This window comes from Eptesicus fuscus, chromosome 21, assembly GCF_027574615.1.
Source record: "Eptesicus fuscus isolate TK198812 chromosome 21, DD_ASM_mEF_20220401, whole genome shotgun sequence".
NCBI lineage: Eukaryota > Metazoa > Chordata > Mammalia > Chiroptera > Vespertilionidae > Eptesicus > Eptesicus fuscus.
Window position 1 is genome coordinate 34,948,707 of NC_072493.1, and position 16,300 is coordinate 34,965,006.

The window sequence follows — 16,300 nt, forward strand, 5'->3', positions numbered from 1 at the left end:
TTGGAAGGATTTTCCTCAGGAGTGGTGGGTGTGGAAGCGAATACTGGCTTTGGTAATAGTGTTGTGCATGTATATCTAGTTTCAATATAAAAAAGAAGTAAAACAAATAATACATAGCTGTAGATACTGAATAACACAGATTATTTTAACATGGATTGTTTTGGTGTGTGTATTTGAAGAAATGCAAAGACACAAAGGCTGTTTGGGCAATATATATTTCAGAGCATCTAAATGCATGACAGTATATCAAGGAGAGATTAATGATGGCCCAGAACAATTTTATCTTTTTAAATTAGTTTTTAGGAAAATATATGAATCACCGATCAATCAGCTAAACTCTTAGTGACATCTGCTCTTATGAAGCGTCACGCTGCGTTCCGAAGGCTGTACAAAGAACTATAAGTCATGGTTTGTAGGTGGGTGGTTCAAGAGGTCTACAATCCAATCAGAGAAATAAAACATTAGCTTGTGAAGACTTAAATGATATTCAAGAATAATATGTGCTAATACCATTACAAACATTATTATAAGATTTCAGAAAGGGAGGGCTGTGAAAGATAGTGACAGATAAAAACATTAAGAAATATATTTTCAGCCTTAAAGTGTTTACTCTTTGGAAGAGTCAGGCTGCCCAATTACAGGAAATAGCAGGTAGTGAAAGGAAAATACAACAACGTTACCAAGGGTACTTGGTGTCCTTGGGGTGGAAAACCAGCAATTGACACTCGAGCTTATCACATCTGCAGGGTCATCCTATATTGGCAGCAAATTTGAGGGATAAAGTTGTTATCATTTAGAGGGTACATATTTATAGAAAGGACTCAAAGCTTCATTTATTGGGGATAATTCTGGACAGAGTTGTTGTTTTTTAAGTCCCTGAAAGTACAATGATTTTTGTTTCTATTTCTTCCATTGTGGTTGTGGGTTGTAATGGTGGCTGAGCAAGGTGATTGCTTTGCCTTGTCAGCCCTGCCCCAGTTCCTGCCCCGGAGGTGCTCACCTAAATTTTGCAAAGCAATTTTCTGCTTCAGCTGATTGATTAATTTGTTGTCTTATTTATATGGCTGGTTTTATTTACATTTGTGTAACAGGTGATGTTCATTAATACACACAGCTCTTCTGTATGGTTAACAAACTAGAGTCTTATGACACTGCATCTTCAGAGTTTTCCGGGAGCCTCGGGAATCATAATTTTATTGTCTCTGTGCCAGAGTATTTTTACTGCCTTTTAGCTTGTCTATTATGAACCAAGAATGCTCCATTTTGTCTCCACCAGTTTTCGCCTGCAAAGCCTGTACCTGTCGGTATATCCCTTCTTCCCTGAAAATCCTAAGTTTGTCAGTGTTCTAGTAAAAAACACCTGGACAACTTTGTGATTTAAAAAATTTCTTAATTGATTTTTTTTTTAGAGCGGGGGGGGGGAGAGAGGGAGAAAGAGAGAAATATTGATGTGAGAGCAGAACATCGATCGAGTGCCTCTTGCATGCCCACTGCTGGGGATCAAGTCCGCAACTTAGGCGTGTGCCCTAACTGGGAATCAAACCAACAACCCGTCAGTGCATGGGACAACACCCAACCAACGGAGCCACATCAGCCAGGGCTACAGCTTTGTGGGTTTTTTTTGTTTTTGTTTTTTTAAATATATTTTATTGATTTTTTTTATATATATATTTTATTGATTTTTTACAGAGAGGAAGGGAGAGGGATAGAGAGCTAGAAATATCGATGAGAGAGAAACATCGACCAGCTGCCTCCTGCACACCCCCTACCAGGGATGTGCCCGCAACCAATGTACATGCCCTTGACCGGAATCGAACCTGGGACCTTTCAGTCCGCAGGCCGACATTCTATCCACTGAGCCAAACCGGTTTCGGCAGCTTTGTGGTTTTTGAACACACTTCATGTCTCTTGTATCTCCTAAACTGGAGAAAGTTCACATGCACTCCAGTGTGGCCCAGAGGTGTTCACACACCCTTCTCAGCTGTTAACCAATGGCCATTCCATTTTGTGTGACACTAAGAGGCAAGAGAGAAAAAAATTGCACAGAGGAGGGTCCTCTGCTCAGCGACTTATGTTTTTGAATTTTCTATCTTTGTGAATGTATGCCCACTTAGAAATTGTACACGCCCCCAAAGGTTATTCTAATGAAATATTAATTTTAAGGTCTTAAAGTTAATAAGGATGTTAGAAATGAAGTTTAAGTTGACATAAACATAAGAGAGGCACATTACTAACAATATGTTGGATTTTTTAGAGCGATGACATTTTAATACTGTTACCAAGATGGATGAGGAGAATAATTAAGTTTACATTTACTGTGACCTCAGGTGCCAAAGCACACCCCCTTTTAAAGGACTTGTTATTGTAATTCCAGTTACTGGAACACAGTTTTTATACCCTCATCATCTTAAGTGTTGAATCCTCTCAAACCAGTAAAACCAGAAAAGGAAAGGTAAGAAATTTAAACTAATGAGGCTTTTCATGAGAACATAAACTGAAGTTCCACATAATATAAAAAGTTCTGCTTAGAGAGAGAAGGCATGGCAATTTTTAAACCAGAATTATCAAACTAGTCTAACTTGGCTCACCATTTACCTAACTAGGACCACCATAAAATTTCTCCCAAGTTCCCGCGTGTTTAAAGATTATTGATTGGTGCCGGCTGTCAGGAAGCAGAGGAACTGGCTGTGGTGGAAGAAAGGTCCCTCTGTTGTAGGAAGCAGGACAAGGGGACAACCTGGGGAGACTGAGGACTTGGTGGCAGAGGGATGAAGGGCCCCTGGGAAGGCTTTTGTTTTCTCAGGGAAGTGAGAGAAGAGGCCCAGGTGACAGGGGAGCAGAGGTGTGAAAGAGGCGTTTTTTGGATTGTGGTGAGGTGTGAAGTCGCCACCTGGGGAGTGGAAGAGAAACTGAGTCAGAGCCCTGCACAGACACAGCATGATGGTGGCCTTCTCGCAGGACCGCTCTGGGCAGAGGTGGAGTGGGCAGCTGATCGGGCTCAGCCAGGCCTGAGGTGGTGCCATGGAGGGAGAGAAGGCAAGGAGCTGAGAATATTTGCCAAAAAGTGGTTATAAATTTGGGCTGTGTGATTCAGGCTGAGCTCAGGGGAAATTGCAGCTAGAGGGGGGCAGATGGAACGAAAGTGAAAGGGATGGTGGTAGGCTAGAGGTGAGAGGGCAGTGACCTGAGAGGTCAGCTGTGCAGAGGGTTGGTGGTGTGGGTTTTGAAGGCACCAAGGATAGTGCCAAGAATCAGCACAGTTTATTAATCTGTGAGTCAGGCCCTGCAACTCTTGGGGGTGGGGAGGGGAATGAGACAGAACAGCTGCCACCGCTACAGGCACCGGGGGTTGGACCAGGACCTGTGAGAGCCAAGCACCTGCCGCCCCCTTGGCCCACACCCTGCCACCTGAGTGACAGCAGCTCCTCTTTATAACACTGCGATTGTAAAAGATGGAAAATCATTGGTCTAGCCCTGGCCGGTGTGGCTCAGTTGTTGGGCATCATCCTGTGCACCAAGAGGTCACTGGTTCGATTCCCCGTCAGGGCACGTGCCCGGGTTTTGAGTTCGATCCCCAGTAGGGGGCCTGCAGGAGACAGCTGGTTGATGAGTATCTCTTATCAATGTTTCTCTCTCTCCCTCTTCCATACTTTTTCTTCAAGATCAATTTAAAAACATATTAAGAGGGGGGAAAAAGAAAATTGAAATCATTGGTCTGATTGGATCCTATACAGACCTAAGGTGTATTCATCTTCCTTAGCTCGCAGTACCCAGTTTGCTTTTGCAGAACTGAACTGACGCTGTCTCTTGCTCTGGCCATCTCTGACCGTTTCCAGAGTTCGGCGTGTACTGCAGCCACTGCCGGAGCGAGGTCCGAGGCACGCAGTGCACCATCTGCAAGGGCTTCACGTTCCAGTGCGCCATCTGCCACGTGGCAGTTCGAGGATCGTCCAATTTCTGCCTGACCTGCGGGCACGGGGGACACACCAGCCACATGATGGAGTGGTTTCGGACCCAGGAGGTGTGTCCCACCGGGTGTGGGTGTCACTGCCTGCTTGAAAGCACTTTCTGAACTCACAGACCATGGGAATTGTCGGAAATCCCAGAGGACCCCATGAGTGCCGGTGACAAGCTCTCTGCCAGGAGAGAAGCTGAGTGCCCATTCCTCCCTAGACGGGGTGTGTGCCCCTCCCGGACCGCGCAGCACCACTGCGGGAATCTGGCCCTCTCTTCGGATTGGCCGCTGGTGGCACGGATGTTGCTCGAGGTGGGTGAGGGCAGGCGTGCAGAGCTGTGTGGCCAAGTGGAAGTTTTCTGGGAGACAAGCACCTGCCTCCAGAGCCATGTTGACTTTTAAGGTGTTATCCTTACCCCCCCGCCCCCCCCCCCCTCGGGGCAGCGTCCTTTCTGATGCCGTTACAGAGCCAAGGTCAGACGCAAAGGACAGTCTCTTGAGCCAAAGGACAGTGGGCAGGAATTTAGTTGACAATGGACCTATGACATAAGTTGGTACATTTCATGAACTGGTGGATAACGGTTTAAAATATGATACTTAAATTATAAATAAATGATGTACTTAAGGATTCTTAAGATGTATTTTTTGTTCGTTATTTCCCAGTTGCTTCCGTGGCTGATAAAATTCTAGTAATTGTTTCAAAAAAAGAGACAGAGGAAGTTGAACAGTGACCTAGTGAATCTTTATTTTTACCCAGCTTCTAGTTGAGGTTAACTCTTGGATCGGAACAAAGTCAGTGCTCAGATTTTCAAAGGAGATGCTGATGTACTTTTGTCATCTGGCAGGAGAAAATAGAACCTGACATTTAAGGTTCCTCCCCACCGCAAGCATCTTTTTAATCATTTCTTCCAGCAAACGGAAAACGAGGCGGCAGCCAGCTCTGAGGTGGCAGTCTCCGAGGCCGCGTGCAGGTGGGCTGAGCTGCGGTAAGTGCCTTCCCTCTCCCTCGCACACTTCGCCCCACGTTTATCTGTGTTCCAACCGGTTATGACTCAATTCTTCAGAACCGTTTTTCAACACTTCCCATTTCGTATGTGCAGAAAAAGAAATATTTTTTATATTGCTACTGAAATTTGTTCCTTAGAATTCTACCATTTCAAATTGATGAGCTTAAGAAATATAGCTACATGTGCTGTACATCATTATGTTTTAAACTACAGGTCAGGACTCATTAATGGATTGTGAAATCAATTAAGTGGATAAAAACCAGCATTAAAAAAAAAATGAAATAGAGTAGAAGGAAAATGATCAGAGTTACCACACACAGTTAGGGTAAATACTGTTTTGTGTAACTTATTTACAAGTGTATATGCACGCATTGCACATGTGTAGTAGTAGATCACAATGTAAATGCACTTTTTACTGAAGCTTATGGTCAAAACACTTTCAAAATACTGTTTCGGAAGTTCATACTTTGTCCCGTGAGTTACTGGGTTAGAAAAGCCTCGGTCCTTTGCCCTGGCTGGTGTGGCTCATGGACCGAAAGGTCACTGGTTCGATTCCCCGTCAGGGGACATACCCAGCTTGTGGGTTCAATCCCTGCTTGGGATGCATGTGGGAGACAACTGATCTATCTCTCTCTCTCACATCGATGTTTCTCTCTTTCTCTCTCCCTTCCTCTTGCTCTAAAAATCAATTAAAAAAATAATTTTTAAAAAGAAAAGCCTAGGTCCTTTTCAGTGAGAGCAGAGCTTTAACTCTGGGCTCTGTCCTGAGGTCAGACGCCATTGTCTGCGTAGAGTGAACTGAGGTGCGAGGTACAGCACGCACACTGGGGGCTGTAAAGGAGGCGACCAGGGAAATCGGAATTTGTTCACGCTTTGCCTTTCCCTGGTGTGTGTGGACGCTGCTGTCATGGCGATCACAGACTCATTCACGGAGGAAAGGGCCTGTTGTGTTTCTCAGTGAAGTCACGCTGCTCGCAGAGGAGTCTTCCTCTGCTCCCCGCCATTCAAGCAGACGTGAAGATCTGTCCCTGTCAACAACTAGATGTGTTTATTGTTACAGGAACCTTGCCTTCTATACTGAAAACCTTAATCACAGGTATTAAGAACTTTAAAGCTTAAAACATTACATAATATCTTCTTTTAAGATATGTATTCCTTTTGGATTTCTGAGTTATAGGAACAAAAATCTAATATTTAAAAAATACTCACTCTTGGAAACACGTTGGTCTGGGTGCTGGCCGTGGTCAGTATTCTCTTTGTCTCAGGATAGATTATTACAAGCACCTAAGCCCTTTTTTGTTGTTTGTTTTAAAAAGTAATACAAGCTGTTCCAAAGCACTCTTGAGCTTGGCAGAGAAAACAGGGCGAGCAGCCTTATTTGAGCACCAGAAACAAGAAGTTGCGAGGGAAGAGCCCTGGCCAGTGTGGCTCAGTGTTTTGGCATCATCCCGCCCATGGAAAGGTTGCGGGTTCGATTCTTGATCAGGGTACATATCCAGGTTTTGGGTTTGACCCCCCGGTAAGGTGTGTACAGGAGGCAGCTGATTAATGTTTCACTCTGACGTCGATGTCTCTCTCTCTCTCTCTCTCTCTCTCTCTCTCTTCTCTCCCTCTCCCTCTCTTAAACAACAAAAACAATAATAATAAAAAGAATGGTGGAAGGGGTGAGCCTCCTGGGTAACCTACCAGCTTGATTTTGTTCCCGTCCTCGAGCCCCCATAAAACAAAAGTGGTTGTAATGCTTTTCTTGGTAATGCCACGTGGATAGACTCATTGTTGCTTTAAATTAAAAATTTTTTTTATCTAATATAAAAATGCAGTCTATCCAAAGATGCCGAGTTCCCCTGCTTGGGAGTTCCCCTCCTTTTTTCAGTGACTCCCTGGGTGGCTGGCAGGAGTTAAGGGAAAGCTGGTTCCTTTTCAGTGGCTTAATTCAGCGGGAGCTTGAGGGAAAGACAGGAGTCATTCATTTTGTTAGAACACCAATGCTGACGGGTCAGGAAGCTCATTGGTGGTCTCTCTGCAACAGAACAATTTCTTAGAAGATGGATTTTGCTAGTGGTGGAAAAAGAGTTCAGAAAACAGGGTTCTAAATAACACCCTCTACTTTACGGCTTACCGTCTCAGACCTTCCTCAGAGTCGGACCTGGCAGTTGGGCCTTATACACACACTCAAAGGGCAGACCCCAGGGGAGGAAACACACTCCTTGGTTTCCTCATTCTCCTTCAAACTTTCTGTCCTCATCAGAATGAGAAATAAACCTGTCCCGTTGGCATTCCACAGTACTGGCACAGACGTCTCACCACAATATCACTGAGTTGATATTTCTCCGTAAACCTAAGGTCTGATTTAATTCATCAGGTATTTTCCGTGAGATGAGCACTTGGACAAAGGCGAATATAGAGAATGTGGTCTCTGCTCTGCTGGAGTGTAGACTCTGGTAGGAACGTAAGTGTTGGTGTAAATGCTTGCACTACCGTGTGCTGCTGGCCTCCAGGGCAGGACGGAGGAACCCCCCTGAGGGCGGAGGTTGTAGAGGGAAGGCAGCTTTGGCCCAGTTTGAGAGTGAGTGTTCAGGTGGGGAAGGTGAGGATGGGTAGGGCTGAGGCAAGGATGGGCCAGTAAGCGTGGCATTTGGGGACATGGTATGTGGTTTCTTAACACATTAAGCGCCCTGTCAGTCACTGGTGACTGACACTATACTTTCCGTCTGGAAGACAAAACAGGCTGGGCGCTTAACGTGCTAAAGGTGGAGCTCGGGCTGGGGCTGAAAATTGAGGCTGGGGAGCAGGCAGGAGCCAGAGTATAGTGGGTCCCCAACAGTGAGCCAAGGAGTCTGTAAGCCCACGTCTCCTCAGTCTTTCATTATCTACCAACTGCATAACGGATATTCCCCACAAATACCAAACACCAATTTTAATTGTTTAAAAATCACTAACAGCCCTGGATGGTGTGGCTTGGTTGGGCGTCATCCCGTGCACCTAAAGGTTGCCAGTTCAGTAACCATGCCTATGTTGCAGGCTCAGTCCCTAGTAGGGGCATGCAGGGGGCAGCTGGTGAATGTTTCACTGTCACATTGATGTTTCTCTCTCCTCTGCCTCCCTCTCTCTCCCCCTCTCTCTCTGAAAATCAATAATAAATTAAAAAAAATCTTTTATAAAAACACATTAACAAAAGTGTTTAAAATCAATCACATCAGTCATCAAACAAGCTTGATGATGTATAGCAAAGGGTAGGTGAGGTTCCATGTCTGGTCTATTTTAAATTTTACTCTTTTTTTTTTTTTTGCCTGTTAAGTAGGAAAATTCCAAACTCATTATTACAGGTCATTGAGAGTACAAGCAAGTATTTGGTGGTTATTGAACACTAATTGGTGTTCCTGTCTATAGTCTCTTGATATCCTTGATATTTTAATATTATAAAGTTCTTTGATATTTTTTATTCAAACGTGAATAATAAGTTATGGAGAGATTTTCCCCTGAAGACCTCATCCAGCATTTTGTCCAGTGGGCAAAAAATGAGCACCTTTCTCAGAAACTGAAAGAACAATAATTGGATTCTCAATCCCCTTTTGTTCTGTTGCAGCAGTTGGCTCTGCTTTTAAAGATATGCCCAGTAATAATGTCATCTGTTCCTTTCTCTGACAAGTAAAGAAAAGCATCAGGTTTTGAGAAGACTTAAATACTCGTCGATTTATAACACAGCTCGTTCTTAAGAACTCCTAATAACCTAACCTCAACATTAAATACTGTTTCTTCTTCATCTTTAAACTGCTTTGTACTGATAGTATTTTTCACTTGATTTTAAAAGCACTTGATTGATTTCCAGAGAGGCCATGTATTGTTAGAAATGATAGTAGCCATGGTTTCACGAAATTTTATAAACTATACTCTGGTGAATAGGTGCAAGTGGATAACGAGTCCAATAAGATCTGATTTCAGGTATTTATGATCATGCCTCTTATTTATAACCTTTTCAGTTACACACTTCACATGGTTACACTTACAGATTCACTTGTCCCAACACATAGAGTCATATTCTATGTTTTCTCTGAAATCCAGGTTCTTGTTTACATCTAGGATGTATTCAAAGGGTTGTTTGCTACTTTTATCACTATTTTTATTTTTCAGTTAATCTTTTTGAGCTATTTTGAAAAAAATATGTTGTTATTGATTTTTTCAGAAGGAGAGGAAGGAAAGGGAGAGATAGAAACATTAATGAGAGAGAAACATCTATTGGCTGCTTCCTGCATGCCCCTTACTGGAGATCGAGCCTGCAACCTGGGCATATGGCCTGACTAGGTTGAACCATGACCGTCTCATATATGGGTTGACGCTCAACCACTGAACCACACTGGCCAGGCAGTATGAAATCTTTTGAAATTGGGTTTTCATTCATTGTAATCCCCTTGAGATCCAGCCAAGTTACATGTATCAATAGCTTATCCCTTTTGATTGCATAGTATATTCTATGGTATGGATGGACCACACTCTTAAGCCATGGAAATGACAAAATGGAATCAATGAAGTTGAGGACAAAATTTACCTAATGAGAACAGAAAAAAAGTTACTGGGGAAAAAAAGAGATCAGAGCCTTAGGGACAATAACAAAAGATACACCATTTGTACCATCAAAGTCCCAGAAGGGGACTGAAGAGAAAGAGGCTGAAAATAGCAAAGAAATAAGGGCCAGAAACTTGCCAAGTTTAGTGAAAAAAGCATAACTCTACCATGTCAACCAGTTGAGATTTGTTTGTTTTAGAATTTTAAGTTTATTAATTTATTCAAATAAGATTAACCCAGGGAAATTCATATCAAGACACATCATAATTGAATTTCTGAAAACTAACGACATAAAATCTTGAACGCACCAACTGAAATGACAATGAATTTCTCACCTTAAACTATGGAGGCTTGAAAAAAGTGGATGCTTTTCAAAAGTTAAAAGAACTGTCAACCTCAAATTATATATCTGGCAAAATTACCTTTCAGGTATGAAGGGAATTTTGTCGCACCAGACTTATCCTAAAAGAATGGCTAAAGGAAGTTATTAAAACAGGAGTGAATGATAAAAGAAGGGATGTTGGAGCATCAGGAAGAAAGAAAACAATGGAGAGAGCAGAAATATGGGTACATGTAATAATTATCCTCATGAGCTGTATAAATCATATTTGATGATTGAAACACAAATAAAACACTACTAGTATTTGATATTCAAAAATGATACTTAAAGTGGGGAAGGTAAAGGGACCTATATGAAAGGAAGTTTTCCACACTTCACTCAAAGTGGTAAAATGTTAAAATACCAGTAGACTGGTAAGTCACATGTATATTGTAATACCTAGAGCTACCACTAGGAGCGCTATACAGTGATATATGCAAAAGCTCTATAAATGTAACATGGTACAGCCACTGTGGAAAAGAGTATGACATTTCTCAAAATAAGTAAATTAGAATTATCACATAATTCTATATAAAATAATCAACAATTCCATTTCTGACACACACCCAAAAGAATTGAAAGCAAGGTCCCAAGGAGATATTTTTATACCCATGTTTATAGCAACATTATTCATAATATCTAAAACATGGAAGCAACCCATGTTCATCGATGAATAAATGAATAAGCCAAATGTGGTATATACATACAATGGGATATTATGCTGCCTTAAAAAGGGAGGAAATTCTGCAATATGCTACAGCATGGATGAACCTGGAGGACATGATGCTAAATGAAATAAGTAGTCATAAAAAGACAAATAACTGTATTATTCCACTTACATGATGTGCTTAGAATAGTCAAAATCACAGAGACAGAAAGTGGAATGGGTGTTGCTGAGGCTGGGAGGAGGAGAGAATGGGAAGTTATTTAATGGACATAGCTTCAGTTTTGCAAGATGAAGAATTATGGAGATAGATGGTGGTGATGGTTGCATAACAATATGGATATATTAATACCACTGAACTGTACATAACTTAAAATGGTTAAGATAGTATAACTTAAAATGGTTAAGATAGTATACTTTATGTTATCTGTATTTTACCATAATAAGAAAAATTGGAAAGGAAAAAAACACAATAAAGTTAATCAAGATGAGATTCTAAAAAAATCTTCAAGTAACCCACAGGAAGGCAAGACAAGAGAAACAGAGGAATGAGAAGCAGAGGAAACAAACAAAACAAATACTAAAATGGCAGATTTGTAATAGCCCCAAACTGGAATTGCCTCAGATGTCTTTCAACAAGTGGATGATTAAGAAAATTGTACAGCCAGGGATACAGATAACCACCTGGATGACTCCTGTGGGGATTGTGCTGATTGAAAAAAGTCAGTCCCCAAAGGTTACATTCTGTATGATTTTCATTATTTACCACTCTTAAAATGACAACATTATAGAGCTGGAGAACAGATTAGTGGCGGTTAGGGGCATGCAGTGGGGTGGGAGAGGTATGGTCATACATGGGTAACAGAAGAGATCCTTGTGGTGATGGACACGTTTTGTATCTTGATTGTGGAAGTGAATACACCTTTATGCCTGTGATAAAACTGCACGGAACTAAATACTCATCCACAAAGAAGTACAAGTAAAACTTGAAGCGTGTGAATAAGATCGGTGGATTGCATCAGCAGTGCCCATTGAACTTTACTAAGTCACAAGAATGGAGAGAAGGGTGGGAGGGTCAGATATTTAAGTGAGAGACTCAGCAAGATTGAGCTCAGCCTGGGTTTGCTGATATTACAGGAGGTGACTGATACTTAATAATAAGCATGTCAAAGTTTCTCATTCCAGTTTTAATCTTTTGATTGGTCCCCTATGGCAGTTGGAATTATTTTCCAGTCATACTCATGGTTGGAAAGCAGTTAAAGCTTTCAGGAATAGATGACACGTGATATCTGTCATCTTATTGAAAATATGCAACTAATCCTGGGAGACTGGTTATTACCTCCCAAACCAAATATCAGAAATCCCCAGTGCTGCCACCAGGGGGAGGCTATGAATAAAGTCTTTCAGATTGGACATGAGAAGCCAATCTGAAAAGCACAGACAAGAGTATTATAAAGATAGTAGAGGCCCAGTGGTGGGTCCCTCAGCCTGGCCTGCGGGGATCAGGCCGAAACCAGCTCTCCCACATCCCCTGAAGGGGTCCAGTTTGCAAGAGGGAGCAGGCCAGGCTGAGGGACCCCACTGGTGCACAATTGGGGCTGGGGCGGGGCAGCAGGAGGGCTCCAGGACATGTCTGGCCCATCTCACCCACCGGACTCCAGCAGCAAGCTAACCTCCTGGTCAGAGTGTCTGCCCCCTGGTGGTCAGTGTGTGTCATAGCAACTGGTCGAACGGGCTAACACTTAGCATATTAGGCTTTTATTATATAGGATTTCTCTTACAGTAGTATAAATCTCAAACAATCTGTAATTACTACCTCTATTTTGCTTCGTTAAGCGGAGATATAAAGGATGAGAAAACAAGATAGAAATGACATATCTTTTCTCACTGAGCCCAGCTGTTTGCTGTCACGGCTCTGGGTTGTCATTCAAGAAAGCACACTCTCTCACCCTTGGTGCTTTCAGAAGTTGGAGCTTTGCTGGCATAAACTGGCCCATGCTGCTAGGTGTTTTGGTGCCTTTGTGTCCAAATGGGGGATAACTCGTTTCAGGGCCTGGGGCTCAGACATTACTTTCTTCTGTCATTCTCTTAATTTAGAGAGAATCGTTGATGGAGAGACCTCCGAGACGGTCTTCTGTTTATTCTTCTTTTCCTAATGGAGATCAGACATGGAAGAAAGGAGAAAAGATTGAAGTTGGTGTCTAAAATAGGTGGATTTTCTTTCCCATCAGGAGAATGTCCCAGAAACAAATGTGCTTGATTGGCTTTAGAAGGCGTGGACCAATCTGTAACTTAAAGGAATCAACCTTTTTTCCTTCTGTAAACATTTTGGACACATTTGATACAGCAGATCTTAAACATTTGTGCAGTACAAAGAGAGGATATACTCTTCCTTGCTTTCCTCACAAAAGGCTTTGGCAGAGTTGGAAATCCTGAAATAGAGACGGCAGAAGGAGCTCAGAGTGGAGTTTTTAGAGCAGTTTCCTCAACATTTATATCAAGTTATTGACACTAGGAGGCAGCAGAGATCTAGAGTTGGTGAATCCGATCAATTTTTCAGCCTGAAATGTGGTTGAGGGATGAAGGTTAATCCAGACTAGTCTATACCTGTTTCTTTAGTTGTGAAATGAAAGAGCTGCTTACTTGTAATTGCCTTAGATTCATCGATCCAGTGATTGAACAAACATGTACCATCAGAAAACCAAAGCCCTTTGAAATCCCGAGTCTCACCTTCTTAAGAATGAACATTTCCCACACATCATTGGTAAAAATCTGAGCTTTTAATATTAATTTTAAATTGCATTTTTAAAACGAGACACTAATTAAAATGCAGTTATCAATAAGGAAGGTAATGTGGCCACATCAAATCTACATGCTTTGGTCAGTAAGGTGGTTCAGAGAATTCTACCAATATTGATTCTAGGAGTGAATGAAAAAGGCAGAAGCTGAACTAAGGAGAAAATAAAATAAAATAAAAATGTTAAGCTGAAGTCAGGTAGATGTCTTTTAATGTACTTTCACCGTTTTCACCCTTGACCTTCACACAGGGAATCAGCCCATTTTCCAATTGGTAAGACCAAGGCTCAGAGACATTATGCTCAAGGTGACAGAAAAAATGAACCTGGATTTTCTGTAGGTTAGCCTGACATTCACTCTGTCATGTTGCTTTACCAGGAATGGGCAGGAAATCCCTGATGGATGGCTCACTGGAAAACATGTTCGTACAAGGTCGCTTGATGAAACAGATCTGAGATGACTAAGTCATATGATGGATAATTGCATCAAGTCAAGATTTTTTTAAAAATCAGTGAATTATGGTCATGGATTCGGACTAAGAAGATAAGTTTTATGAAGGAGGAATACAAAGTCTCTGTAGTTAGAAGCAGTTAACTGTAGAAGTTCAGGATGAGGGAGTTCATATGGGAAAGACTTACAGATTTTGCTCTGTGCTCAGTAGGGGCCAACAGTGTGCTTTTATAGCCAAAAAGTCAATGAAAGCTTAGACTTCATTGTTTCCAAGGAGAGAAGTAATAGCCTTATTTATGTCTCTTTATCAGCCTGTGACCATTCTGTTCAATTCCAGGGCATTTTTGTAGGAACAGTGTTCAAAGAATAAGAAAGGTGGTGAAGAGCTTGGAAACTATCTAAAATGAAGAATTATTATAAACATTGGAAAGTCTTGACCTGGCCAAGAGAAGACAGAAGACACAAAACACTGACTTATAATGGCTGAAAGCAAGTTACAGTTATTCTGTGGTTCCAGAGTCAAAAGTAGGATCCGTGGAAACAGGTTACAAGGAAATAAATTTCAGCTCGGTATCAGTGGTAGCAAAAAAAATTTCTTTAAATGAGTGATTGTCGTGACATTACTAATATTATATAACTCATCTTAGAGTATTTCTATGTAGGGAAATAACCTTGATGAGTCTCTTTGGGATGAAAGGTGAGCTGGCTCTGGTGTGGTCAGAGAGGAGAAGATACAGAAAATAGAGCTCAGTTTTTCTCTGTAATGAGATGAGGAATTTTTATGTTCCCAGGGGAGCTATGGGAAGAAGGGAGAAAGAGGGTGGGAGAGCAACCTGCCAAAAGGTCTCCCCCCACCTCCCTGCCACCTCCTCCCCTACCCCCCGTGGGACACCACAGTGAGAAATTTGCTGAACAGTTGCTCAGAGCAGTGATCCTTAACATTCAATTTGACATTATGACCTGGGGCTTTTGGGGGAATTAAAAAGAGGACTAAGGGAAGTGACCAGTAAGGTAAGACAGTGAATGAGGATGCTGAGGTGTGAGCAAGTGAACTCTAGCCTGGACTGCCTATTATGTCGTATCTGGGAAATCCATGGGAATGTTGGGGGAGGCAGCCCAGACCTGCCTTATGTAGATATGGAAGATAAAGGTGACTTCAGAGGACAGAGGGATTAGGGATGTCTGCATCACATAGGGGAGACTTGAAATTAAAATTGTCCAACACTCCTCGCCGGGTAGCTCAGTTGGTTAGAGTGTCGTCCTGATACGCCAAGGTTGTGGGTTTGATCCTGGTCAGGGCACATACAAGAATCAACCAATGAGTGCATATATAGATGAACAACAAATTGATGTCTCCCCCCCCTTCCTCTCTCTCAAATCAATCAATCAATCAATCAATTTTTAAAGAAGAGTTGTCCAGCAAAAGGTAGTGAGCTCCGGTCACTAGGGGAGTTCTCTGGGTAGCATCTGTTAAAGGTGTTGCAGAGGGAATTCTTGCATTGGTTAGGAGGCTCCGCCAGATGAGCTCTAAGGATCTGGATGAATGAAACTCACTGCCTTTCCCTCTACCTGCTTTATTATGTCCTTTCATTCAAGGATCAACTTGGGTTGGCAAGAAGTCAATGTGCCTTAATACATTAAAACTTAAATAACAGATTGCTTTTTATAGGTCTGATTCTACTTTTCCATCCATCCATTTAACAAGTGTCTGCTTTGCTTCAGGCATTGTGCTACCCTTTGTAGGAACACACTTGTTAATTAGACACGATTCCTCCCCGTTCTCTGAGCTTACCTTTTGGTATGCACGATGCTTATTCTAAGGAGGGCCTTCTGGGTTAGGAATCTGGAGTAATGGGGGTAGCCTCGGTGAACCTGGAGACCTTTGTTCTCACCCCAGCTTTGCCATGTGACCCTAGAAGGCACAGAACCTCTGAAAATCTCGAATTACCCATCTATAAAGTAAAGATGCACAGCTCCTCTGGTTGTCACGACTCCAAAGCCTATAAAATCCAGACAGGTGCCATAGGACACGAAGCAAGCCGATGTCGTGACACCTTCAGTGGAATCCTCTAGAAATTCATTCTGCAAATACCTGGTCAGTACTTCTCCTAATTGTTAAGGTCATCAAAAGCAAGGAAAGTCTGAAACACTGTCGCAGCTGAGAGGAGTAACAGGGCATCCTGAATGGGGTCCCAGGCAGAAGAGTGACAGTAGGAACAATGAAGGAGACCTGAATAAAGTACGGACTTTAGTTAATAACATTGTGTCAGTATTGGTTCATTAATTGTGTGGACGAAAGGGGCCACATGCTAACCTGACAAGCTCAGGGAAGGCCTGCATGGCGGTCTTACAGACACAGAGACCTAAAGTAACCACAAAGGATGGTCTGAAATTAAACTTTAACTAAAAGCAGCTATGGTGGGTAGTTACATCCTAGGCTGGTATCTTCACTGACAAGGTTAACCTTTACCTTAACTGAGCCTATC

At 42.2% G+C, this 16,300-nt stretch overlaps 2 protein-coding genes across 2 annotated transcripts in view; one reads left to right on the plus strand and one right to left on the minus strand.

Annotated features, from left to right (window-relative positions):
• WDR59 (WD repeat domain 59) overlaps nt 1-4,679 on the plus strand; it is a 73,614-nt gene extending 68,935 nt beyond the window's left edge. The window contains exon 26 of the mRNA XM_008139662.3: nt 3,837-4,679. Coding sequence (XP_008137884.2) covers nt 3,837-4,072 — 236 coding nt within the window. The 3' untranslated portion in view covers nt 4,073-4,679. The remainder of the gene's footprint in view (nt 1-3,836) is intronic.
• Nucleotides 1-16,300, minus strand: part of ZFP1 (ZFP1 zinc finger protein) — an 837,904-nt gene that overhangs the window by 233,409 nt on the left and 588,195 nt on the right. The window lies entirely within an intron of this gene.